The following is a 26436-nucleotide window of genomic DNA, read 5'->3' as shown; positions in this document are numbered from 1 at the left end:
GAGAGGTCTGTTACGCAGTTCACACTTGTTTCCTCTTACTCGTAATCCTCGCGTTTCACAGGAAGCAAGTGGCTGGGTACTGGGGAGGCTGGGCCTGGAGGGCGTCTGCACTTACCCGGGCTGGCGGGGGCTCTGGACCACCATGCAGCTGGAGGCGGCCCCCTCCGGGAGGCGCACAGCTTCTGAGTACTTCTCCTGCAGGACAGCAAGTGGTTAGAGAAGTCAGGTGACTGAACAGGAGCGAGGAGCCCGAGTAAAAGTCTCTAGAGTTGCAGGTGCACCATGACCAATCCAGCACGTGGCCTCGCGATGCTATGGCCGAGAGACCAGGGGGCCGAAGGAGTCCACAAAAACCTGCAGCCCTGCTTTACACGTGTCAGGGTGCAGATGGTTATGTCCTCCTCGTGCGGAACAGGAGCCCGTGACTGCTCTGGAACAGAGCACACGTGAGGAAGGACCAGGGGAGAATGACCAGACGGAGCCGGCACGTGCGTGACCTGCCAAGCTGGACACCTTAACGCCAAGGACCCTGGGTTCCTCATCGTTGTTCTAACCGGTTCCTGGCTGCCTGAGGGGACACGTGCACCAGACCCTGAACCAAGACGAGACGAGACTTCCTCCTTTCCTTTTTGTGTCTCCCACATGCTCTGACTGTATGTATCTGCTCTGCTCTCGTCTCCTGCTGGCTGCAGTTTGAGTTCTGTCCACGTGCAGTCGGGAACCCTCTTGGCTGGTCCTCCGAGACCCCCTCTGGGTCCTCAGACCTGGCCTGTGGCATCATGGCCACCGTACTCCTGCCTTCTCTGCTCACTGGCGCCTATTCTAGATCTTTCCATTGCCACGAGGCCCCCATGTGCCTACACCATCAACCCCTCAGTGTTAGCAGGATGGTGAACAGCTTCATCCCAGTTTCACGAGTTTGCCTGCTCTGGCTATGCTGCCTCCCTAGGCCCTCTGCTCAGGGGTGGCCCCTCCAACTGTCCTGTTCTCTCGAACAGGGTAGCTTGAAAAGGCCAGCCAGCCATGCTCTGGGGTGTCCCTCACAACTCAGCAAGGTGACGCCTGCCCTGACGATCCGTGTTGTGCCCTACAGCTTTAGTGTCTGGCCCTAAAAGCCCATCAGATGGAGGCCCCTGCCATGGTGGATGCTCCTACTCCGTCCATCGTCAAGCTCACTGTTCAGTGCTCTTGCACATCCGTGTGCCCGGAGTCATGGGCAGACGGCTCCTGCATAGCACGGAGCCCTGGGCTTTCCCAGCCAGTTCGGTGTCGGTCTCCCCCGGGACCTGTGTCTGGCTGCTCTGGGTTCTGAGCTCTGAGAGGTCAGAAGGGAGCCCTGCCATGTCCCACACCAAGCCACCATGGCTAGCCCTGAGCCTCATGGGACACTTGGGGGCAGGGCTGGTGGTGTGGGTGGCAGAACCCGGGATTTCAGAGGACAGGACTCTGCCAAGTCAGCTCCACAGAAGGAGGTCTTGTAGGGACAAAGACGTGGTACAGCTTCTCAAGGACCAGCCCCAATACCAGCGAGCCTGTTGCCAGGGAGTGAGGCCACTGCTCCCAGACCCGTGTGGGAAAGATGCCGACAGAGCAAGAACACGTCCAGACACCAAGCTGTTCTGACCAAATGCTGGGCTGGGCCTGGTTTAAGCTTACAGACAGTTTCTAATTTCAGTGAAACTGTGTTTCTGAGAAAGTGTATACCAAAGTGTTTTAAATGGAAAGTGCTGGTTGCTTTTTAAACCTCAAGCTCTTCTGAATTAATAACAGCTGTAGGAGGGGTGCTGAGGGGCACGTGAGCACGAGGCCGGGCCTGCTCCAGCGTGGGGCCCCCGGGGTGGCTGACCTCCCAACCTGGCCAGGCCTTCTCAAAAGCAAAAAGCTGACATGCTGACATTAGGAAGAGGCCAGGTGTTCAGATTTCTGGAGAGCTTCTGCTGGTTGTGAGGAGAGTTTCCTTGTACAAGAGGGAATAACGTGGCCGGTTTATCAGCTTCTTGCACTTGCCTGGTGACCTGAGACACTCTGGGCACGAGCACACGCAGGAGAGGAGACAGGGCAGGGGGCCCGGAGCGCAGAGCCTGCATGCCTCCGCTGGTGCCCAGAGACCCGGGGGGGCGGGCCGTGTCGCCGACAGGGGTGAAGACAGACAAGTCATGAAATGTGCCGAGCTCTAGATGTGAGTCGGCACATTTCAACAGTGTCTCGTGTCTGACGAGGTTTGTGCTTTCACGATGTCTGGGAAGGCCGGGAACAGCTCTGCACACATGGGGCCTGTCGGCCTTCACAAGCTCGTCCCAGGAGGGGGTTCAAAATGGTGTTTATTCAGCTGCTTGCCACATGCCTGGGGTTTGTGGTACAGAAACAGTGGCCAGGGGCGTGCTGGCAATTTGGTTCAGACCCTGTCACACCTGAGACTCGCTTTGCTGTTGAAAAGGCTGCTGGTCCAAAGGGAACAGAATTTTTCACAGAGCTTCAGAGAAAACCAGCCTCTCATTACATGTCTGTGATGCCAGCCCAGCGCGGAAGGGGAATGACCAAGGCGCCCCTGCCTGCCTCCCAGTTACACGAATGGAAAACCTTGAGTTCTGGGTTTAAGTATACCTGAGGGTCCACGAGTATGTTAGTTCTTCTTGACTTTAATATTTCCCCAAAGATCGTCTAGCTGATTCAATTTTTTTAAATTGGTAACAAATTCACATAACATTTACTCCTTTAAAGTGTATATAATTCAGGGGCTTTTAGTATTTTACCAAGGTTTTACAACATCACCGCTAACTTCAGAACGTCTTCGTTACCCCATAAAGACACTCTGTACCTTTAGCTACCACCCCTGCATCCCCTCAGTAGTCCCTGTGCAGCGGTAAGCCAACACTGTCTCCAGATATCTCGTACAAATGGGGTCACTCAAGATGTGGTCTTTTGTCACTGGCGTCTTTCAGGGAGGATGTTTCCAAGGCCCGCCCACGTGGCACTCATCACTCCTTTACACTGCAGAATAACCCCCGCCGTACGGACGGACCGATTGTCGTCATCCATTCATCTGCCAATGAGCACGTGGGTGCTTTTCACTTTTTGGCTACTGGAAATAATGCTGCTGTGAACGCCGGTGTGTGGTTTTTGTGGCACATGTTTTTGTTCCTCTTGGCTAGGTATCTAGGAGTGGAGCTGCCCAACTGTTCTCCACAGGGGCTGCACCGTTTTTAGGGTCCCACCTGCGGTGTCTGAGGGTCCCGATTTCTCCATCTCCTTGCTGACAACACTTGTTACCACCCGCCCTCCCTTGAGAAACCATTCTCACCCTCCTGGTGGGTGTGAGGTGGTAGGTCACTGGTTTTGATTTGCATTTCCTCATGGCCAAGGACAGTGATCATTGATCATCGATCATTTGCATACCTTCTTTGGAGAAATGTCTGTTCAGATCCTTTGCCTATTTTTTAAACTAGGGTGTTTTTCTTATTATTGAGTTATAATAGCTCTTTATGTAGTCTACGTACAAATCACTTATCAGATACGTGGATTTTTTCCCATTCTGTGGATTGTCTTTTTACTTCCTTAACGGTGTCAACCTGCATGAAGTTTTTAATTCTGATAAAGTCCAATTTATTTATTTTTGTTCTTTTTTTGCTTGTGCTCTGGTGTTATAGCTAAGAAATCATTGTTTAGCCCAAGGTTACAGAGATTTACACCTACGTTTATTTCTAAGAGTTTTAGATTTTTAGTTTTTAAAATTAGGCCTTTGATCCATTTGAGTTAATGTTTGTATGTGCTGTGAGGCAGGGGTCCAACTTCACTGTTTTGCCTGTGAATATCCAGTTGTCCCCGCATCATTGTTGAAAAGACTGTTCCTTCTCCATTTAATGGTCTTGGATCTAGTCACATTTTAATAACATCTTGTATTTTGATGACAGCCTGGACCAGTGAGGTTTCACTGAGGGACAAAACGCATCCCAGAGTTTTTAAGAGATGGTGCCAGGACAACTGAACGTACACAAGTAGAAAAATGAGCCCCCATGCTTATGTCTTACACAAAAGTAGACCAGAGATCTAAATGCAATAGCTAAAACTATAAAACTTACGAAAAACAGAAAATCTTTTTTTGTTGTTGTTTGAGAGAGAGTACGCAAACATAAGCAAGGGAGGAGCGGAGAGAAGGGGAGACAAGAGGATCAGAAGCAGGCTCTGCACTGACGGCACAGAGCCTGAGATCACGACCTGAGCCAAAGTTGGACACTTAACCAGACTGAGCCACCCAGGCACCCCAAATAGAAGATATCTGTAGTCCTTGGCTAGCCAAAGATTTCTCAGATACAAAAGAAAAAGGATCTGTAAAAGAAGAATAAATTGGGTAAATGATAAGTTGGCTTTGTCAGAATTAGAAATTATCGCTCTTAAAAAGGCCAGCCTCAGACTATATGTAAAGAACACCTACAACTCATTAATGAGAAGACAAACAACCTAATTTATAGAACGGTGAAAGGATTTAAAGATACTTAACCAAAAAAGAGACGTGGAAGGCGAAAGGTACCGTCACTAGTCATTAGGAAAATGCAAATTAAAGCCACAGTGAGACAACACCTCGCACCCGCCAGAACAGTTAATTTAAAAAGACTAACCACAAGTTTTGGTGGAGATGTGTAGCAAGTAGAATATCACCCACTGCTGGTGGGGAGCGAAGTCTGGAGACGTCCTAAGGAGTTAGACACACATGTACCATGTGATCCAGCAGTCCCACTCCTCTAAGTATTTACCCACGAGAAACGAAAACATGTCCAGAGAATCAGAGCCCCAGACTGGAAACAGCGAGTGATCCTTTCACCGCATAAATGAGGCCTGTTTCCCCCGTAGCGGAGGCCAAAACCACCCGCGCAGTCTGTACAACGGAACAACGCTCAGCAGCAGTGCTATCCACACACGAGCACGGACAAACCTCAGAAGCAATATGCTGAGTTAAAGAAGGCAGACACAGAAGGCCCTATTTATGAGTCTAGAAAAGGAGAGAACAGAGCAGGAGTCGCGGGGTGGGCCTGGGGATGGGGGACGGTCTGCAGAGGCACCCATCAGAACTCAGCCAAGTCTACGGCTAGAACGGTGCCAGCTTCTTTCTGCAAGGGTCATTCCTCTACTCTCGGGACCTGGCAGCTTTGCCCCCTCAGGTGAAGGGTATTGTCTGTAAAGGCCTACTCGGTGCCACACGGTGTTCCAGAAGTGGGGGTCCAGGGGTGAGCCCCGTGGAGAGATGCGGGTGGTCGCGGGGGACTGGCAGGCGGTCAGGGGGCCTCCTAAAGCCGGTGACACTTGGGTTCACACCTGAATGATGGGAAGATGGGGGGTAGCACAGGGCCCGCCCACACAGGATCGAGCTGGCTTGTCCAGGCCCCAAAAAGCAGCAGTGGTCACGTGGAGAAGGGTGCAGGTGTAGCTGGGAGGTGGGCAGGGCCAGGAGACAGAGTCGGGGTGGCTGGGGCAGTGGGCCCTGTGCCAGATTCTGGTGGGTGAAGAAGAGTCCAAGCGGGGGGCGGGGGGGGGGGGGGAAGTGAGACAAAGGCAAAGGCACAGGCAGGCCCTTCCAGAGGCCTCGGTGCCAGGAGAAGCAGGGTATGGGCAGGAGAGGGCAGTGAGGGGGTGTGTGGACTTAAAACCCGGAGGCTGGCCCCCGGCACAGATCCACACCTTCATCAGGTCACACGCTTGGCAACATCTCACCCCAGCCCCGGTCCTCCAGCTCCGCTCCCGGAGCTCATCCTGTCCTGGAGAGCAGCCCCCCACCTGGTCTCGGTGTGGTGTGGCCTCTTGCATTCTGCAAAAGTCTCCTTCAGGGCGAGAGCTCCCCCTGCGTGTGAGGCCCCGGACTCCCCCAGTCCACGGACTGTTTCCCTTCCGTGGGGAAGCATTTTTGTCCTCTGACACAGCACGCAAACTCAAGGAGCTGGGAGGAGAGCCCACCCACTGCCGCTCTAGGTGGGGGCGTGGGTGGGGGCTCTGTGACAGCTGATCTCCTGGGTCCTGGGAGGGACTTGTGTGGCTCAGAGGGCCGCTGGCGGGAACCACACCGGGTACCTGTGGCACAGCTTGCACGCAGACTTTCGGAGGCAAGTGTCCCAATTGTTCTGAACGTCAGAAGGCTCAGAAACGCCTACGACATCTGCACGTGGAACAGTCGGCTCTCGTGTGAAAGGGACCCTGACAAATACCAGGTCCTAAGGGCCTGACGTGGGTGCAGGTGCCGCACACGTTTTGTCTGTGATTACAGATGTCACACAGGCTTGGTTCTGGGGGCTCCGGGACCCTCTGTCACCCCCGCAAGCTCAGCCACAACCATGACACCTGCTGTCCCTCGTGCTTCTACAGTGACACTTGGCATTTCTCCACGTGGGGCCACTCTCCCACGTTACCGACTAGCAGATGCGTGTCAGGTGTCCTGGCTCCCACTGCGTGCGGGCAGTTTGTAGTGCGTGGGCCTCTTGGGCTGTGGACCGGCCCCGGGCAGGGCTGGTGCCTCCTCATGATGCCACGTTGGGAGCAGGGTGGACACTCTGTTGTCTTCCCAGGAGACACCAGGCCCCTGTCCAGCTCCTTGTGGGACGTCTGCTCACCAGCCTGGGCCCCGAGGCTGCCGAGGGGCTGAGTCAGCCACATGAGGACTGCCAACGACCATCTCCATATCTTTCCACGTTCATTAGTGGCTTTCCACCAGAGGAACGAGTTCTCCCTCCTCCCTTATTCGTTCTGTCTCAGCAGGAAGTCTCAATGGGAACGAGCATTTCCCTACGCTTTGGAGCCTCCAGTGTGAAGACCTCAGGATGGCAGGCTGCAGTGGTGTGCACAGACATGGCCCCTTGAATCCTCTTGCACAAACACACCAGAAACAAACTAGCGAGGGATCTCCTCGGTGCTCCCCCAGGGTCCTCCCTTTCCCCTCCTCGCGGTGATCACACTGGCCTCTTCACGACCTCAGTGCCTTTCCCGCATCAGCACATCTCACAGCAGTGCCTGCTGCCCCTACTCTGAGGGCACAAGGCGCCTCGCTGGAGAGGGAAGACACGGGCAGGAATCGCATTATTTTTCAGTAATCTAACAGTGCATCATTCATTCACTCGCTGAGGGTTTTCCGGGCCACGTGCTGGCCAGGGGCTCTGTCCTCTGGGTCGGACGGTGATCTTGGAGGAGAGAGGGCTGCTCTAGGACAGCTGTGGAGGAGAGATCCGTCCCCGTCTGGAGTAACAGGACCCACTGTGGACTGGAGGTGCCATTAGGAGACTTTCCGCTCAGCTCAGCCACCAGAAGAGACGGCAGACTCTCTCTGCAAGCGCTCATGACACCATCGGCTGACCCCTGATGAAGCCCCCAGGCTACAAGGCTGGATAAAAAGGAGCCCCACTCTACTGTGCTGATTGCAGAGGGGAAGGAAAGACTACTTCCAAGTCTGATGACACCGACTTTACTACAAGCAGGTTTTCTAGACTGTTGTTTATGTTGCTGGAGTGAAAGCCATGAGGGGAGATGAACTGTTACTGGATCCTCTCTTGTAAACAGCACTGCCCAGCTCTCCTGGGTGTGGCTCTGGACACGAGACAAAACGGCCACCCAGCTCCGTGCACGTCCACACCCAGGATGTGGGGGGTGAAATTCAGGGAGCGCAGCAGCTCGCTGGGGTGGGGAGCAGAGACCAGACCCGTGGGTGGGTTAACGCAGGCTCCTGGGGCCCCACACCAAAAACCACCCAAGAAAATAACTGGGAAATGCTGAGTGTATCCCTGTCTGGAGCTGGAGGGCAGAAAAAATGTGTCCTAAATGCTGCTTTAGTCAAAAACCCAGAAACCCTGTATTCCCAGCCTGCAGAGGCTCCCAAACCTGAGAAAGCCAGACCATCGTGGCAGCACTGACCGCGGACGCACAGTTAAGTGGCAGGGCCTGGGTGTGCCTGCGGGTGTTTTCTGGTCCCGAGTCCCCACTGCCCCCGCCTGCTCCCCAGCCCTTGTCTTGATATGTGAGCCCCGGGAAGCACCAGGGATCTCAGGGACCCACCATGTTGGAAACACATCCCGAAAGATTTTGAAGACGAAGTCTCGAGGTGCACGTGGAGGGTCCTGAGCTGCCCGGGAGCGGGAGCAGCGGGCCCGGTGGCGTAGACTGCAGCTGCTGCAGATTCCACAGCCTGAGTCTGCACAGCGGTCGAAATGGTTTTCACATTTGGAAATGGTCAGGAAAGTATCAAAAGCTTGTGCCATGTGAAAACTATATGAAATTGAAACCTCAGTGCATACAACGTCTGGCCGGAACGCAGTCGCCCTGACCCGGGGCCCCCAGAGAAGCAAAAACCAGAAGGGCAGCCAGGGCAGAGTCTGGACGGAACCACACACGCTTTCAATGGTGGTTTTCTTGGGAAGCGACCCTGGGAGACCAGTAGAACAGACAATATAAAAAGCACCCAAGTCCTACCTGGATGGCTCGTGACTGTTTCAGAAGGGCCCTTGGGGGCCTTTTCCACCCCACAGGACACACCCCCACGTGCCTTCCATCTCACCTGGGGCATGTCCTCCTGAGCCCCAAGCCCGAATGTGCTTTGTTCTCTTCCTTTTGACTCTGTTCTCCCCAAACATGTCCTTGTCCCAAGGCCTCCCTCACAACTCGTGAATGTCATTTCTGTGCTGCTGTGTAAGTTACCGAATGGGTCTCAGACCCTGAAGGAAGAAATTTCCAACTGAGAAATTTCAAATTCCCATAACCGTGTTTCTTTCTACTTTCTCATAGTTTTTGCAACATTTTTTCATATTTCATTTTAATTGTATTAAGCTAAAAAACTCTTCAAGAAACTCCTCAGTTACCTACTTTATAATTACACATTTAAATTTTACTTCACGCTTGTATAATCTTAGGTCCTGGGCAGTGGCTTCTGTCCTGGGAGACACCAAGTTCTGAGTCGGCCTGTGACACAGGGGCCCCGTCCTGACTTCATCCCAACAGAACCTGTTCACTCGCTCATGGGTGAGACCAACAGTGTGGCTCCCCCGTGACACATCATGTCCCCTCCACACAACCACTCCCCTCTCCACTGCCCACGAGCGCTTCTCCCCAGATGGTTCCACCCCTGCTGCAGGGATTCCAAGATCAGCTTCGAGGGGCTGGGGACAGACCATCCACCTTCACCCCTGCTCCACAGCAAGCAGCACTTTCAGGAACAAGCAGAGGCTGGAGGCAAGGTGACAGCATGAAATGTGGCCGTAAACACCTTGTCTAAAAAACGGAATTGAAGGGAGGAGTAGAGGGATGTGGGAGACCCAATTCTCCCGTCCCCCCCCCCCCGCCGCCCCGGGTGAGGACGGAAAGTCATCGTAAACACAGCCAACAAACAGGCGCCATTGTCTGCCTGCAGGAAGCGTGACCCGGTTATGAGACAGCGTCCGTGCGGCGGGAGAGGGGCTGCATCTTGAGCTCAAACCATATGCTCTGAGATGCATTTCTGTTCCCTCCTCAGCTAATAATTACAGAGGTGAGTCAAACTGGCTTCTTATAAGATTGTCAGAAATGGTCATTAAGAAGCTGAATACATGACACAAAAACAGACACTCAGATCAATGGAACAGAATAGAGAACCCAGAAATGGACGCACAAACGTATGGCCAACTAATCTTTGACAAAGCAGGAAAGAATATCCAATGGAATAAAGACAGTCTCTTCAGCAAGTGGTGCTGGGAAAACTGGACAGTGACATGCAAAAGAATGAACCTGGACCACTTTCTTACATCATACAGAAAAATAAACTCAAAATGGATGAAAGACCTAAATGTAAGACAGGAAGCCATCAAAATCCTCGAACCTCTTTGATCTTGGCTGCAGCAACTTCTTACTCAACACGTGTCCAGAGGCAAGGGAAACAAAAGCAAAATGAACTATTGGGACTTCATCAAAATAAAAAGCTTCTGCACAGCGAAGGAAACAATCAGCAAAACTAAAAGGCAACCAACAGAATGGGAGAAGATATTTGCAAACGACATACCAGATAAAGGGTTAGTATCCAAAATCTATAAAGAACTTATCAAACTCAACACTCAAAAAACAATACTCCAGTGAAACGATAATCCAGTGAAGAAATGGCAAAAGACATGAATAAACACTTCTCCAAGGAACATACAGATGGCCAACCAACACATGAAAAAATGCTCAACATCACTCATCATCAGGGAAATACAAATCAAGACCACAATGAGATACCACCTCATACCTGTCAGAATGGCTAACATTAACAACTCAGGCAACAACAGATGTTGGCGAGGATGCGGAGAAAGAGGATCTCTTTTGCATTGTTGGTGGGAATGCAAACTGGTGCAGCCACTCTGGAAAATAGTATGGAGGTTCCTCAAAAAACTAATAGATAAATAGATAATAGATAAATATAAATAGAACTACCCTACGACCCAGGATTGCACTACTAGGCATTTATCCACGGGATACAGGTGTGCTGTATCGAAGGGACACATGCACCCCCATGTTTATAGCAGCACTATCGACAATAGCCAAAGTATGGCAAGAGCCCAAATGTCCATTGAGGGATGAATGGATAAAGAAAATGTGGTATATATATATATATATACATACAATGCAGTATTACTCGGCAATCAAAAAGAATGAAATCTTGCCATTTGCAAGTATGTGGATGGAACTGGAGGGTATTATGCTAAGTGAAATTAGTCAGAGAAAGACAAATAACATATGACTTCACTTATATGAGGACCTTAAGACATAGAACAGATGAACATAAGGGAAGGGAAGCAAAAATAATATAAAAACAGGGAGGGAGACAAAAAATGAGACTCTTAAATATGGAGAAGAAACAGAGGGTTACTGGAGGGGTTAAGGGAGGGGGGATGGGCTAAATGCGTAAGGGGCATTAAGGAATCTACTCCTGAAACGACTGTTGCACTATATGCTAATTTGGATATAAATTTAAAAAATTAAGATAAACATTTACAAATTTAAAAAAAGAAGCTGAATACACACCTATAAATAGAATAATGCTAGAAATTCTTCAGAGGTAATTTTGCAACTTCCTCTTCATGTATGTATTAATATGTAATTATGTGAGCAAAATCATGAAATACAAGCAGATAATGAGGTGATCTTCCAGTCACCGACAATTTTATCATTACTAAGGTTTAAACTCAATGTTTCATAAATGTCCAAGTAATACTGTCCAAAACACTGAAACTGGTTTTAATTTAAAGTTATTATGGTCTCATTTATTTATTTATTTATTTATTAAAAAAAAAAATTTTTTTTAAACATTTATTTATTTTTGAGACAGAGAGAGACACAGCATGAACAGGGGAGGGTCAGAGAGAGGGAGACACAGAATCCGAAACAGGCTCCAGGCTCTGAGCTGTCAGGACAGAGCCTGACGCGGGGCTCGAACTCACAGCCCTCACGGACCACGAGATCATGACCTGAGCTGAAGTCGGCCGCTTAACCGACTGAGCCACCCAGGCGCCCCTATTATGGTCTCATTTAAACTATCACAGACTTCGAGTGTTTAAGGTCTTAAGTTTATCTTAAGATAAACACCTTGCATGGGGCGCCTGGGTGGCTCAGTTGGTTAAGCGTCCGACTTTGGCTCAGGTCATGATCTCGCGGTCCGTGCGTTCGAGCCCCCCGTCGGGCTCTGTGCTGACCGCTCAGAGCCTGGAGCCTGTTTTGGATTCTGTGTCTCCCTCTCTCTCTGACCCTCCCCCATTCATGCTCTGTCTCTCTGTCTCTCTCTGTCTCAAAAATTAATAAACGTTAAAAATAAAATTAAAAAAAAAAAGATAAACACCTCACAGACCCTCCCCTCTGCAGGCCCCACCCCCTCCCTCTACATGTGTGAGCTCACGCCTCCCTCACGCCGGCGATCCACCATCACGGTAGAACACGCACGGAAAGGAAAAGGAAATGGGCAGTGGTCTAAAGATCACACTCGCTCAAACCAACAAACTATATAACGGAGTCAAACTGTGGGAGGGTCCCTTCCCTAAGGAAAGAAAAAAAAAACCCTCAAGGCAACCTGACTACATGCGTAGGTGACAACAACCCTCACGGCCTTGTAATGTGAGACCACTTAATCGGACTGCACGTTTGCGTGTTACCATATATGGGAGACAAAGAAGTAAAAAATATATAAAAAACTATGCCACATGGCGTTCGGGGCTCAGTTCTTTGGGTTCGAACCCAACTGAGCGTTGCCAGCACGAGTGAAGTTGCTTCCTGGAAAGAAACGCCACGGTGTCACGACTGTGTGTGAGGAACCTGCTACAAAACCTCAGGGGCTCAGATTCCAGGACCTGAGCTTGTGAACTTTGTATCCTGCAATACTTCTAAGTTCAAATACGGCTGCCAAACACAGGAAAGCGTTATTGTAATCTGCGTGTCACGCGATCCATGCTGGCAACGTCTTTGATGGCAGCTACAAAAACGTCTCCCGGGAACACGTGCCCCTAGTCCGTCCATACATTCCACGACGCGCGCCACACGAGAATAAGGCTTGATCTGAGTCCCCAGCCGTCAAGGGTCCCAATCTTGTATGGGGCCCTTGCTGCTCTTGCTTCTTTCTCTCCAGGCCACTTCTGGCAGTTCCTGTCTGTCTCAGGCCCCTGCCAGGGTGAGGACAAAGGACGCAGGACAAAGGCTCAGCTGCCTCCGTGGCGTGAGCCTCCACTTCTGGTTTTCATGGGACCCCACAGTTCCGTTCACTTCCATGGCACTCGTGCGTCCTCTCTGCGGCCACTCCACAGGGGCCGGGCAGGTGCCCGGTAAAGGCTGTGGTTTTTAATCTTCCAAACACTACTTTCAATTTTCCCCTAAATGTGACCGATAGTTTGGATATATATAGAATTTAAGGGTGACATATTTATTTATTAAAAAAATTTTTTTTAATGTCTCTTTTTGGAGAGAGAGAGAGACAGAGTGTGAACAGGGGAGGGGTGGAGTGAGTGGAAGACACAGAATCCGAAGCAGCTCCCGGCTCTGAGCTGTCAGCACACAGTCCAACAGGGGGCTCGAACTCACGGATCGTGAGATCATGCTCTGAGCAGAAGTTAGACGCTTCTGACTGAGCCACCCAGGGTGACATATTTAAATTACATTTTACATTTAAAGCTATTGATAAATGTCCAACCTTGTACTTGAGTGCTATGTTAAATGGTTTCTGTTTTATAGATCCTTAGTAACAGAAGAGCCTCCTATCTCGGGGACAGAATAGAGCATGAATAACTTATGTAAATGAAGTTTTACATGGTTGAAATTTTGTATTACATCAAGAGCTAATGGTCAGGGAAAAAGAAAACAAAATAAATACTGGGCAAGACAAACCAGCAGAAGAAAACAAGCCCCAGTGAAAACAGTCCTAGTTTTACCTCGTCTCTATGTGCTGAATCACAGGACACCTTTATGAGGCAGGGTTTAAAATGATGCTCATTTGAAAAATAAGAAAAACATGGCTCAGAGATATGAAAGGCTGCTCCAATGACTTAGAGCCCAAAGGAAAGCAGCCAAGCGGAGCTGGCCTCCTGACCCTAGTACCTTTTTCAAAGGTGATTTCAGGTGACCTTTGGTCCAGCTCAGTGCTGACCAGAGGGGAGGCAGGGCAGCACAGATGCACGTGGAAACCAGAGCAGCTTATGCTGCAGGGACCCTTCCTGGGGGGCTCTTTCCAAGGCCCTCTCCCCAATTTTATTATTACATTTTTAAATGTGTATTTATTTTTGAGAGAGAGAGAGAGGGAGAGAGAGAGAGCACGAGTGAGTGCACAAGCAGGGGAGGGGCAGAAGAGAGGGAGACACAAGATCCCAAGCAGGCTCCAGGCTCTGAGCTGTCAGCATAGAGCCCAACATGGGGTCGAACCCACGAACTGTGAGATCATGACCTGAGCCTAAGGTTTAACCAACTGAGCCGCCCAGGCGCCCCTACATTTATTTATTTTTGAGAGACAGAGAGAGACAGAGGGAGACACAGAATCCGAAGCAGCCTCCAGGCTCTGAGCTGTCAGCACAGAGCCCAACGTGGGGCTTGAACCTATGAATAGCAAGATCATGACCTGAGCTGAAGTTGGACGCTCAACTGACTGAGTCACCCAAGCACCCCGTCTCCCAATTTTAAGTGTTTTTTTGTTTGTTTATTTTGAGAGAGAGAGACTGAGCAGGGGAGGGGCAGAGAGAGAGGAGAGAGAGAAAATCCCAAGCAGGCTCCTGTCAGTGCAGAACCCAACATGGGGTTCGAACTCACGAACCGTGATATCATGACCCGAGCTGAAGTCAAGAGTCGGATGTGTGACTGACTGAGTCACCCAGATGTCCCCATCCCAAATTAAAAAAAAAACAACAAAAGAAACCAAAAAAACCTTATACTTTAGAACACTTTTAGATTGACAGAAAAACTGGGAAGATGATCCACAGTTCCCACTGTTGATATCTAACACTGATGTGGTATATTTGTCAAAATTCATGAACTAATATCAGTGCATCACTTTTATAACCAACATCTAAATTTTATTCAGTTTTCCTTAGTTTTAACTTATTGTCCTTTTTCTGTTTCAGGCCTTAATCCCACATGACATTTGAGATTAGGGAGAAGTGGGATGTCCTTGTACAGATTTAAGTATTATGCTGAGTTTAATAAGGGGCTCCCATTTTTCATTGAGAGAATCGTAAGGGAGAATGCACACCTGTCACTTGGGTCCTAGAGTAACACACACCTTGTTGTCCGGCCACAAGCCACATTGCCAACCCACCAGCACCCCTGCTGCTGGCCTGGGCTTGATGTAAGACCCGAAAGAGGTAAAAACACTCAAAACACTTCCCCGCAGTCACTGCTCTTCTGACCACCCATAAACTGGCAAAATGGATTTCATGAGGACTCATATTTTCATGCAGTACCTCGAGTCGGGGGAAATGAGGGCAGAGGAGTTTCTTTGCTGTCCTGAAATTGCTCTGTTTTCTGCGAGGAGCCCTTAGCAAAAGCACTTCACGTTCGTCCTCTCCTACGCGACGAACCTGGTCTGACGCACTCACGGTGGCTGTGGAGGGTCTGTTGCGTGGCGCAGTTGTGGACCGCCAGACCTGGTGAGCGCTCTTTGGGCAACAGATCCGCCTCATTCACAAGGTCGGCTCAAGTCACCATGGACCATCAGCCCCTCACAAATGGCCCATGGCTGCCCCTGGACCAACAGACAGGTGGACAGAGCCTTTTCCTACAGGAGAGACCAGAGGGCTGCGGGCAGCCTCTTCCGGGCTGTGTGTGAGGTGGTGTTCTGTTCTGGCAGAGGCCTAACCCTTTCCTGGACTGTCTGAGCTATTCCAGCCTCTACAAATACTGCCCCCCCACCCCCCCCCCCCCCCCCCCCCCGTCCCCGCTTTCCTTTTTGGCTGAGCCAATGTGAGTTGGGTTTCTGTCCTATCCTCTGTCACCTGTGTTCAAAGACTCCTAATAGAAACTCTAGCCACTCTGTTAAGTGCTGGGTGCATCCCGATGAGCACAGTAAGACTGAGCCATCACAGAAATGCAACAGAAACCATGATGCGACATCACAACATACACACCCAAACGGCTGCAAACACATGGCAAACCCGTGTTGAACACACTGTGTGACTGCGGCCCCCACATGCTGCTGGTGAGTGCAAAGTAGGCACAGTTATTTTGGCAAACGCTTTGGCAACACCCCCTAACACTGAACACATGTCTACCCCCCGACGGGCAGTTCCACCTGACTTCAACAGGTACACGTGTCACCAAAAGATGTGCACAGCAGCACTTACAATCGCCAGAACCTGGAGAGGCCCAAGAACAGAGTCCCGGATGGATACTCTGTGGCTCATCCACATGACAGAGGGACCGCAAGACAGACCTGCCACGCTCTGTGGTGGGCGGGGGCCTGGGGGTGGCTCATGTCCTGCTTCCTCATCCAGCTGGTGGCCCTAGAAGTTGGTGGAAAATTATCCAGCTGTATATTTACAGTGTCTGCCCTTGTCTGTATGTACATATTTCAACCAGGAATTAAAAAATGGAAGAGAGCATCCCTGAGCCCACGAAGCATACGATCTAGCAGAGAAGATGGACAGAGAAGCCTTGGCTCTGCTGTTGTCAACCAGGGTAGAGAATGCTTTGTTCCTTTTCATCTGGACACCCCTGTCGCCGTCCTGATCACTGCTGTCTCTCCGCATCTCCCCCAGGCTGTCCTATCTGTGCTGAAGAGCAATGACCATAAGTGCAAGAAATAATGTGTACAGATCAGGATTCGGTACCAAGAACATAAAATCTATTTTGTTTTCCCTGATCTTCCTGGAGCAAAATGACAAGCGGGGAGCCCTTCTTGATGCGGAAGTATCTGAAATACTGTTTTGGGGAACTATCGGTAAGCCTCTTCTTGGGTCATGACTGATAGACAAGGGCACATCTTTCAACAGGTACTTTTTTCCCTGAAAGTCTTAGGCACCGTAGTTTTTATTACTTTTCTGTGTGTTCTGAATGTTTTTATTACATTCCCACTCTCCTGGTATTTCAATGTGTGTGGAAAGGCTTAAAGTCTGAAAACATGGAGATTTTACTCTTGACTCCCTCTTGGCTCATTTACACAAAAGCTCAATTGCCTAATACTCTATATTCTGAAAACATGGTCCACATGATTTTGTTCAACCAGAACTAGTTGGATCGTGTCTGAAATAAAAGGGCCAAAAGCTGTAGCTTAGGAATCTTTGCTACATGAAATTCTAGTTGTCAAGATATGTGTTTGTATGTTTGTAAGCTTTTTGTATGTATTAACTTATCTTTAATAATATTCTTCTATTAAGAATTCAGCTAATCTGTAAGTTTAAATAATATTTGAAGAAACACACTAATTTCCAGAGGCTTAGGCTGCCCAAAGAAACGGGAGAGGCCTGCACAGTTTTTAGCTTTACTTGGAACAGAGAGACGCCACGCAGTACGGCTGGGGGCCCCAGGACCCCAGAGGCCTGCACCGCTCTCCAACGTGGACAGCACAGCCCAGCAAAAGCAGGCGATGGAAATGGGGTGGGCCAACAGAGTCGAGCTGTCCATTTTTTTTTTTTTTAAAGACAAAACAGCCAAAGGGCAGATTCCAATTTCCTAAAAGTCATACTTCAGCCTTGGAATACAAATTCCATGCTGTTTTTTAAGTCAAATAGCTCTGGGGAAGCCTAGCCTGGGTGGCTCAGCTGGTTAATTGACCGACTCCTGATTTTGGCTCAGGTCATGATCCCAGGGTTGTGGGCTCAAGCCCCATGTCCGATTCTGTGCTGACCGTGCGGAGCCTGCTCGGGATTCTCTCTTTCTGCCCCTCCCTGTCTTGTGTACATGTGCGCACGCACTCTCTCAAAATAAACAAATAAATTTTAAAAAAGTCAAGTAGCTGTAAATGCAGCATTAACCCATCTGTAACAGAGGGAGGGCCTTTCTCCAACAAGCACCATGAGCACTGACCAGATGGGTTTTACTGCCCTTACGAAGAAAGAAGATGCACAGAAAAGACACCAGAGTTTGAGTTTGAAAAAAAACTTAGAACAAGTAGTTAGCAATTTCTTACACTAACACAACTAGAGGAGCAGAAAGCCCTTTGCAGCAGTGTGCCCCCACTGACACACCAGGAGTGATCTTGCTCAACCAGACCCCCCCACCCACCGCCCAGCCCTTCCAAGGGCACACGTGCAAATGTCTGTGCCTCTTCTGTGAGCACCTCTGTATGTGAAGGTGGTGATGTTCTCATCAAGGGGTCATGAATGTCTAGTCTGAAGATCCTGCCTCATGTGCACACGGTTAGGGACGAGGGAAACCACTGAATGATGACCCCAAACATGCTTCTGAATAACTATACTTTTAAATTCTTGAGGTGGAAAAACAGCTTTTTGGGGGGGGGGGGGATGGATAGTGCTGGTGATCATGTGCAGTTTGTGTTCATCAAATACACTATTTTAAACACATCATAATCGGGGTGCCTGGGTGGCTCAGTCAGTTGACTGTCCAACTTCGACTCAGGTCATGATCTCACAGGTTATGAGTTGGAGCCCCGTGTCAGGCTCTGTGCTGACAGCTCAGAGCCTGGAGCCTGCTTTGGATTCTGTGTTTCTCTCTTTCTCTGCCCTTCCCCCACTCATGCTGTCTCTCTCAAAAATAAACATTAAAAAAAAATTTTTTTTTAAACACATCATAATCAAAGACTGAATCAAAACTTATAGAGTCAGGATATGTGAACATATGGTTCTCAATGTAAATTACAAGTAGATTTTGTAAGATGAGGGAGTTTAGAAAGGCATTCATCAATAACATCAACTATCATAAATAGCTTGAGATAATGCCGTTCCCTGAAAAAATACCCTTCCAGCATGTGTAGTGCAAAGCCTCCCTTCAAAGCACACTTCACATCCGCTAGAGCAGCTATGAAAGAAACAAGTGGTCTTATTTGGCAGGAATGTGAAATGGAACAGCCACTGGTCAAACAGCCTGGCAGCTGTTCTCCCTACAATCCTGAGCGACACATTCGTGTGCCAGTGCGGCTGTAACTGCTGTTAGTAACACAGGTGTTGTGTTTACTCATGAGCCTGGGCCGGAGGCGGCCACTCTCCCTGCTGCCCACACGTCCTGCCGCTCGACTCCGGGACCACATGGGGCCCCCGACGAGGAGGTTCCTGGACCAGAGGAAACGTTCTCTTCACCTCTGGCGGGTCTTTCATCCCCCCCCCCCCCGCCCCCCCAGGCCTTCCATGCTTCTTTACCGAACTCCCATTTTCCATCGAATTCTCTCTCTGTGCTTTCAGATGATTTCTTCAATACTTCTTCGAATAAATATTCTGATTTTCTCTGGAGCAATGTTTAGCCTGTTGTTTGATTTACCCAGTGGCTTTAAAGTTTTTAAAATTCTAATGACATTTTTAAAAAGTATACATGTCAATTTGTCTCTTTTTTGAACAGGCTTTTGTAAAAAACTGCCTCTGTAGTTTAAATTAGGTTTCTATTTGTTCAGTTATCATGTTGATAACCTTAAGCTTTTACTTCTAGTTTTCTTCCAGACTGCTTGAGAATTATCACTTAAAGGAGGCTTGTTTTTTCGATTAATGTATAGCTTGTAACGTGCACTGGCTTCATTCAGCCTGGTCATTTTCTTCTGAGTTAGCACTGTGGGAAAGGCTGTGAAAAGGTTCCAGGATCACAATTTACCCTCCTTCTGGGTCTGGGCTCCCCTGGACCACACGTAGGGCTCTGGAGAGGCAGGCTGTCCGCCCACCTCACTCCCTGCAGCCCTGGGGCTGGCTGGGTTTCTCAGAAGTCCCTGCCCTAGTCCCCACCTGATGTGGCCCAGACCATCCTCTCCTGTGTGGGCAGAAACAAGCCTTTTCTCTCATTTACTGCTCTTAGGACATTTCTACTTATTTCTTTTGAGCTTGACAATGTACTTAAAGTATGTTAAACTTAATCCAGAATTTCTGTATGTTTTTGATTGTGGGGGAGGACGGGTGTGTTATCTCCCCTGGCACATTTCCAGAAACGCTCCACCCTCCTTGTTGGTGAGAATACGACATTGCCCTTTCTCTTACATTACGTAGGTAATTAACACCAAGTTCTAGCTGCAGCACTTAAGCGGTCAGATCTACAGACCCCACTCCCTTCCTGGGTGAGTGTCTGACAGATCTCCTCCCGCCTGTAGACCTCTCTGAACCCGCAGCAAGTAGGTGGAATTGTGGAGCCCACGTACGCTGCTGGTGGGAACGCACAATGGCGCAGTTGCGTTGGAAAACTGGCAGTTTCTTGTGCAAGCAAACATGCAGTCGCCATGCGGCCAGCAGGCCCGCTCCCACGTATTTATGCAAGTCCAGTAAAACGTGTGTTCAGAAGGGGTCAAAAGGCACACACTGCCGGGGATGTAATGCACAGCACAGTGACTGGTTAACAATACTGGGCTATAAATTTGAAAGTTGCCCAAGATCTCAAAAGTTCACATCACAAGAACAAACAATCTGTAACTCTTGATGGACGTTAACCAGACTTCCCGTGGTGATCAGTCTGCAATGTGTGCAAACATCAAACCACTACCTTGCACCTGGAGCTAACGGAACGTTATGGGCCACTCACAACCTCAATGCACAAACACTAATGTTCACACAAAAATACGAAAATGTTTATAGCGGCTTTATTGTTAGTCACCCAAATGTCCTTCAACTGGTGAGGTCCATCCGCACGACGGGCCCAACTACCAACACGTGCACTACTCCAGTGAAGGCCTCAGGCTGGAAAGCCCACACACCGTGAGTCTGGAAATGGTGGGTGGCTGCCAGGGGCTGCAGGCGAGCACAGAGGGTGACCACCAAGGGTCATGAGGGAGTTTGTCATGACGGTGGGAGTGGCCACATGACAGTGTGCGCTTGTCAAGCTGCTGAAAACTCACAGGTGTATGAAGATGATACCTCGACTAAAAATACCTTGATGAAATAAAATCACACTACAGCCACATTGTTTTCTCTCGCTGTTCTTCACTCAACAATGTGCACCGCACGGTAGCCAAGACAGAGTAGCTGCGCTCTTCCAAGGGCTGCGTACTATTCCACCGTGTGTACCGATCAAGGGTACGTCGGCCCACAGGGAGAAGTCCCCAGAGGAAGGGGAGGGCGGAGGAGAAGGGCAGCTGTGGGGCACCGAACACCAGCACCACGTCCCGCTGGGCGCTCTGCTGGGGGGCGAGGCCACCCCACAGGGCACCAGGACTCCCCCACAAAGCTCGCTGTGGTGTCAGACTGATGGTGGCGCCACACGACCCAAGAGGGTGTGACAGAGTTATCACTCACACAGTGAGGATCCCGGGTAGAGAAGACAGCTCCCAAGCTCCTTGACAGCAGGTGGGCTACTGGCTCCAGCTCTCACCGTGGTTGGGGTGAACGTGCCAGCACCAAGTAGGGGGCACATGGGCTTTCTTACCAGCTTGAGAGATGTGGAGGGGAAGGAGGCGAAGGCTGACAGCTGTCAGCAGTCAAGTACCAAAAGTGGGGTCCAGCTCTTTGTTACATATTATTGCTGACTTCTTTTAAAATTTAGTTTGAGAGAGAGAGAGAGAGAGAGAGAGAGAGAGCACCAGCATGCATATGAGCAGGGGAGGGGCAGAAAGATCGAGACGGAGAATTCCAAGCAGTATCTATACTGTCAGTGCAGAGCCTGACTTGGGGTTCGATTCCTTGCACGGTGAGATGGTGACCTGAGCCAAAACCAGGAGTTGGATGCTTAACGGACTGAGCCACCCAGGCATCCTTAAGCTCTTTGTTACATATTATCACTAATTTGTTGATTTTCTAAATATTACTCACACCTTTCCAAAATTATCCTCCTAAAACACAAACGTTTTCAGGTCTCACTATCTTCCCTCAAGAATGTATAGTGATTTTGCAGAGCTGAGAATAAAGGCTGAATCTCTCAAATGTGTATTTCAAGGCCCTCCGTGAAATCCCACACCTGGCCTGTGAGCTCTTGCTAATGCTTTGCCCCACTCACAGATGTACCCAACCTGCAAATGAAAAAGTTAAAGGAAATAAAAGGGACTTGGTGAAACAGGAAGTCTGGGAGAATGAGAATCGAAGTTTTATTTTTTTCTTTTTTTTTTTAAATTTTTTAACATTTATTTATTTTTGAGACAGAGAGAGACAGAGCATGAACGGGGGAGGGTCAGAGAGAGGGAGACACAGAATCTGAAACAGGCTCCAGGCTCTGAGCTGTCAGCACAGAGCCCGACGCGGGGCTCGAACTCACGGACCGCGAGATCATGACCTGAGCCGAAGTCGGACGCTTAATCGACTGAGCCACCCAGGCGCCTCGAGAATTGAAGTTTTAAACAAGAAAGTGGAAACGGGGAAGATTTTAGATAGATGGTTTAGCACAAAATCTCCAGGACTTTAGGAGAGATACTTGGCTCATGACAGCAGCGACTACTGCGCGTCCTGGCACACACGTACAGAACAAACGATAGGACTCGTCGGCTACAACAAGCAGAAGCAAACACAGAAAGCACTGAGTGCCTACTCTGTGCCCAAAGCACGTGACACACACGCTTGCGAGAGGCCTCCTCCGATCTGGGGAGTGCAGAGCAGCTGGAACCAGGCAGACACGCGCCAGGAATTGCTTCCGGCTGTGGACGTGGCCGTGCGGTGGAACCGTGAGGACGGCCCCCAAGAAAGTGCGAGCGAGCGCCGTCACAGCAGTCTGGTTCAGGACGTGAGCCCAGGAGAGCCAGGGCGCCGAGGACAGAAGGCTCGGTCACTGCTGAGCGCTCCACAGTTGCTCATCCTCCCTCCAGACGTAAATACGACATTTTCACCACGAAAACATTGACAGTTTACTTTTGCCGTTCTGAACTACAGACACCCAATGGCACACTGTCCACCAGATGAGGGCACAGCTTCTGCTATTGTGCTGGTGATTTCAGACTGAAAATATTATTTGTTTCACCAAAGCCTGCTTGAAATTAGTCTGTTTAAAAGCAAAACAAACCTCATCCACTGAGAAGTTTGCTCTTGGTATGTTACAACTTTAATGGTTTTTAACCACCCTCCAGAAAAGAAAAAATACCTCTCAGCAATTTAAGAATACATCCAGAAAAATGCCAAGAATGAAATGAAGCATCTAGTCTTTGAGTCCTCAATATAATTACAGGACAATTTTCCCGAGATAGAGCTACAAGTTGTACAAGATTTCCATAATCACTTATAAACACTGTTGTAAATGAATCAAACTAAAAGGAAATAATGAAATCAATAAACAGCTTAATGGTACAAAGTCAGCAGGAGGTTATACAACAGAGCACTCACTCCAACAACATAAAGATGTTTTCTTCAGGAAGTAAAGATAAACACCTGTTGGTTGAAAGAAAGTCATATTAAACAGTAACTTCTCTTTTTGTTACAAAAACTTTACCTGGGACAGTCTGAAAGTTCTTTTGTGGGACATATACACTACCGTGTGTCACCACCAGGCAGCTGAAGCCATGTGTGGAAGACCTGCAATTGACCTTGACTCCAGGGATGTGAGTTGACAGGACCAGGGGTAGGCGTGACTCAAGATGGCCCAGTCAGGTTCTAAGGAGAAGAGTGAAATTTAGGGCCAGACCATCCATCCGGGAGGTTGCCCAAACTGAGGGTATTCAGGCTTGGGCTCCCTGCGATGGGCTGTTGGCCGCATGCCTGTTAATATAGTAGGAGCCGGTCTACAGAAAGCAAGACACTCCCTGAAAGCAAGATAGGTGGCCCGTGGGATACCATGGACCATAAGGGGGACCCCATTCCTGGTCCCAGGCCCTTGGGAGTCCCTGCTGCCCTCTGTACGTGGGTTCACGTGAAGTGGGTTTCTAGGGCCTGCAACCAAAACGTCTTCACAAACGTAATGGTCCTTTCAGTGCCCTTAGTGACAATGAGGAGTCTGGGGTGAACACGGGAGGTGAACTGTCCCCGGCATCAAGAGTTAAGTGGGGAGATCAGAGGAGAGGCCCGAGTCAATTTCCGATTTATTCATTCTTTGCCTTTGGTCAATCTTAAGAGCCATGAAACAGTTCTTCTTCTTGTTTTTTAAAACAAAATTTCCGGGTTTACACTTATTTTGTGGAGTGACCTCTTCATTCTGTCACAGTTGAAAGTCTCACCACAAGTGACTTTTGTGATTTTTTTTTCCTCTTTGCCTTCTTTTTGATTAGCTTTTTAAACATTCGCTTCCCCCCATATCAGTTGGGAAGTTACGGGCTCTATTTCTGCTTGTCACACGGCTGCCACAGACACTTTACCAGACACTGTTTGGCTATGTCCACATTAAGGCATGTCTCAGTCTTCCTCAGGGACACTCACTCCCGTACTGCTGTGAATTTTTAAATTCTAGTTTTAAACAGGACCTCCCCCGACATGGTTATGATTTTATTGTGCGGTCACTGTTTGATGCATTTCCCATGGTCTTTACTCTTTATTGCTCCTTGCATCTCAAAGCCTTCCTTCTGGGATCATTTTCCCCCTGCCTGAAGAATATCTTCCATTCTAACCTGAGTGTCAGACATAAACATCCAGTTTCTGCACATAGGACATCACCTTTGTTTCCCTTTCCTGTTTTCCAAGTTGTATTCAGGTGTAACTGACGTACATGCTGGTAGTTCCAGGTGTACCGCAGAGTGAGCCGATGCTTGTACATTCTGGAAATGTCGACCACACCAAGTCTCTTCAGCATCCAACACCACACGCAGTTACAGTTGGTTTCTTGCGATGACAACTCTGAGGACTGGCTCTCTCACCAACTTTCAAATTACAACGCAGTCCTGTGAGCTGCAGGTGCCATGCTACACACACACCGCCAGGACCGACGCGCCACTGCAAGTCTGTGGCCTCCACCCACGTCCCCAGCTCCCTGTCTCTGGTGGCACCAATCTGCTCTCTGTATCGATGAGTGGTTTTTTTTTGTTGCCTTGGATTCCGCATGAGATCATACGGTATTGGTCTTTCTCTGACTTATCTCACTTAGCATCATGCCCTCAAGGCCCATCCATGTCATTATCACCAGTGGCAGGATTTCATTCTCTTCAGGGCTGAACAACATCCCATTGTGGGTACCACGCTTCCTTTACCCATTCATCTGTCAAAGGACACTTGGTGGTTTCCATCTTGGCTGGCTATTGTGAATAATGTCACAGTGAACACAGGGGGGTGGGTGGATATTCACGTTCGTTTTTGAAAGGGGATTCTTGCGGAGTTTAGCAGATGAGATCACATTTTCTCTGCATACTGAACTTATCAATATACAGCTGCTGTTGCTACTTTGAAGGTGCTCCCATTCACTCTCCCTCTGGCTGGTCTATAGATCTTCTTCTTGTCTTAGGTATGTACAGGTTCATTAGGATGTATTCAGGTGTGAATTTCCTTATTTAAAAATGTCCTTTTCCTGCTTGGATCTGATTTGGTTTCTTGAGACTGGATTTTAAAAAGTGCATGAATGTGTATTAAGAACAAGAATGCATGAGTGTGATGTACCCCAGGAGCCACGGGCACCACTGTGCCCAATCACACACCCTCGCCTTCCTCTGAAGGTGACAACTACCTTGACTTCCATGAAGATAACTTCCTTGTATTTCTTTACAATTTTCCACTTCCGCGTGCAACCCTACACACCACACTTTAGCCTCACCCATTTTTTGAACCCTCTGTGGACGGAATCATAGAAGTACTGCTTCTCGTGTGGCTTCTGTTGCCCAAGGTTTTCTTTCTGAGCTTCCTCCATTATTTTGTGTGCAACTCCAAGTTTGTTCTGTTCAGTTCTCAACGGTATTTCACGACGTGAATATGTCACAATTTATCACTTCTTCCATTCTGCTGTTAAAAGAACATTTGGGCTATTCCCAATAATGCTGCTGCGATGCTCTTGTCTGTGTGTGTTTCTGGATACACGTGTACATGTGTTCCTTTTAGATTTATACCTAGCGGTGTGTGCCTCTTCAGCTTTTACAGACGCTGTCAAAGTGTTTGTACCAGTTTACGGTGAAGCAGCAACTGACCTCACACCTCAGCAGCTGACCGTCAGCACTGTAACTGTTGCTCACTCAGGTAGGTATGCAGTGGTATATCACGGTGATTTAAGATGCATTCCTCCCTTATTTTACCAGTGAAGTTGAACACTTTGAATCTTGATTTCTGTGAACAGTTTGTTCAAATTGCCTGCCTATTATTTTACTGGGTGTTCTTCTCTACTGACTTCTGGAGTTCTTTACGTATATTGCCTGGGATATACCAAATGCTCAATAAAATGTACGTGCCATTCAATGTACCCATACCTACTTCATGACTCTTAAGGCAGTAAGGTAGCCATTGTATAGATGTACAGTATATCCTAATGTAACCAATCTTCCATGGATAATCTTTTGGGTTATTTGTAGTTTTTCATTATTTTATACACTACAATGAATATCCTTGTAAGATATTTTTGTACATTTGTGCAGAATTTTTTGTTAGATAGAATCTGAGAAGAATGGCTTAACATTTAGAAAAGATGGATGAAATGATCTATATAAAGAATTTACCAATTTAAATTTCTACCAACACTGTGTGAAATTGATTATCCTGGAGAGAATTTAAAATTTTTCTTCTGGGAGCACTTGGCTGGCTTGGAAGAGTGTGTGACTTTTGATCTCCAGGTTGTAGGTTCAAGCCCCACATTGGGTATAGAGATTACTTAAGAAATAGCATCTTTTTAAAAGGTGTATTTGTTTATTTTTGAGAGAGAGAGAGAGAGAGAGGGAGAGAAAGACAGAGAAACAGAGCGTGAGCCAGGAAGGGGCAGAGAGAGAGGGAGACACAGAATGTAAAGCAGGCTCCACGCTGCCAGCACAGAGCCCTATGTGGGGCTCGAACTCATGAACCACGAGATCATGACCTGAGTGAAATTCATGACACT

The 26436-nt window shown here is 48.7% G+C and overlaps 1 protein-coding gene across 3 annotated transcripts in view; it reads right to left on the bottom strand.

The window, feature by feature from the left end:
• The window catches only part of CENPP (centromere protein P), a 228303-nt gene that overhangs the window by 3348 nt on the left and 198519 nt on the right, over positions 1–26436 (bottom strand). For all 3 annotated transcript variants that reach the window (XM_049636799.1, XM_049636719.1, XM_049636872.1), the window contains exon 6: positions 116–195. In XM_049636799.1, coding sequence (XP_049492756.1) covers positions 116–195 — 80 coding nt within the window. The remainder of the gene's footprint in view (positions 1–115; positions 196–26436) is intronic.

The sequence above is a fragment of the Panthera uncia genome, chromosome D4 (assembly GCF_023721935.1).
Source record: "Panthera uncia isolate 11264 chromosome D4, Puncia_PCG_1.0, whole genome shotgun sequence".
NCBI classification, from domain to species: domain Eukaryota; kingdom Metazoa; phylum Chordata; class Mammalia; order Carnivora; family Felidae; genus Panthera; species Panthera uncia.
Note: the sequence above shows the minus strand (reverse complement) of the source record. Positions and strands in the feature narration are given on the sequence as shown.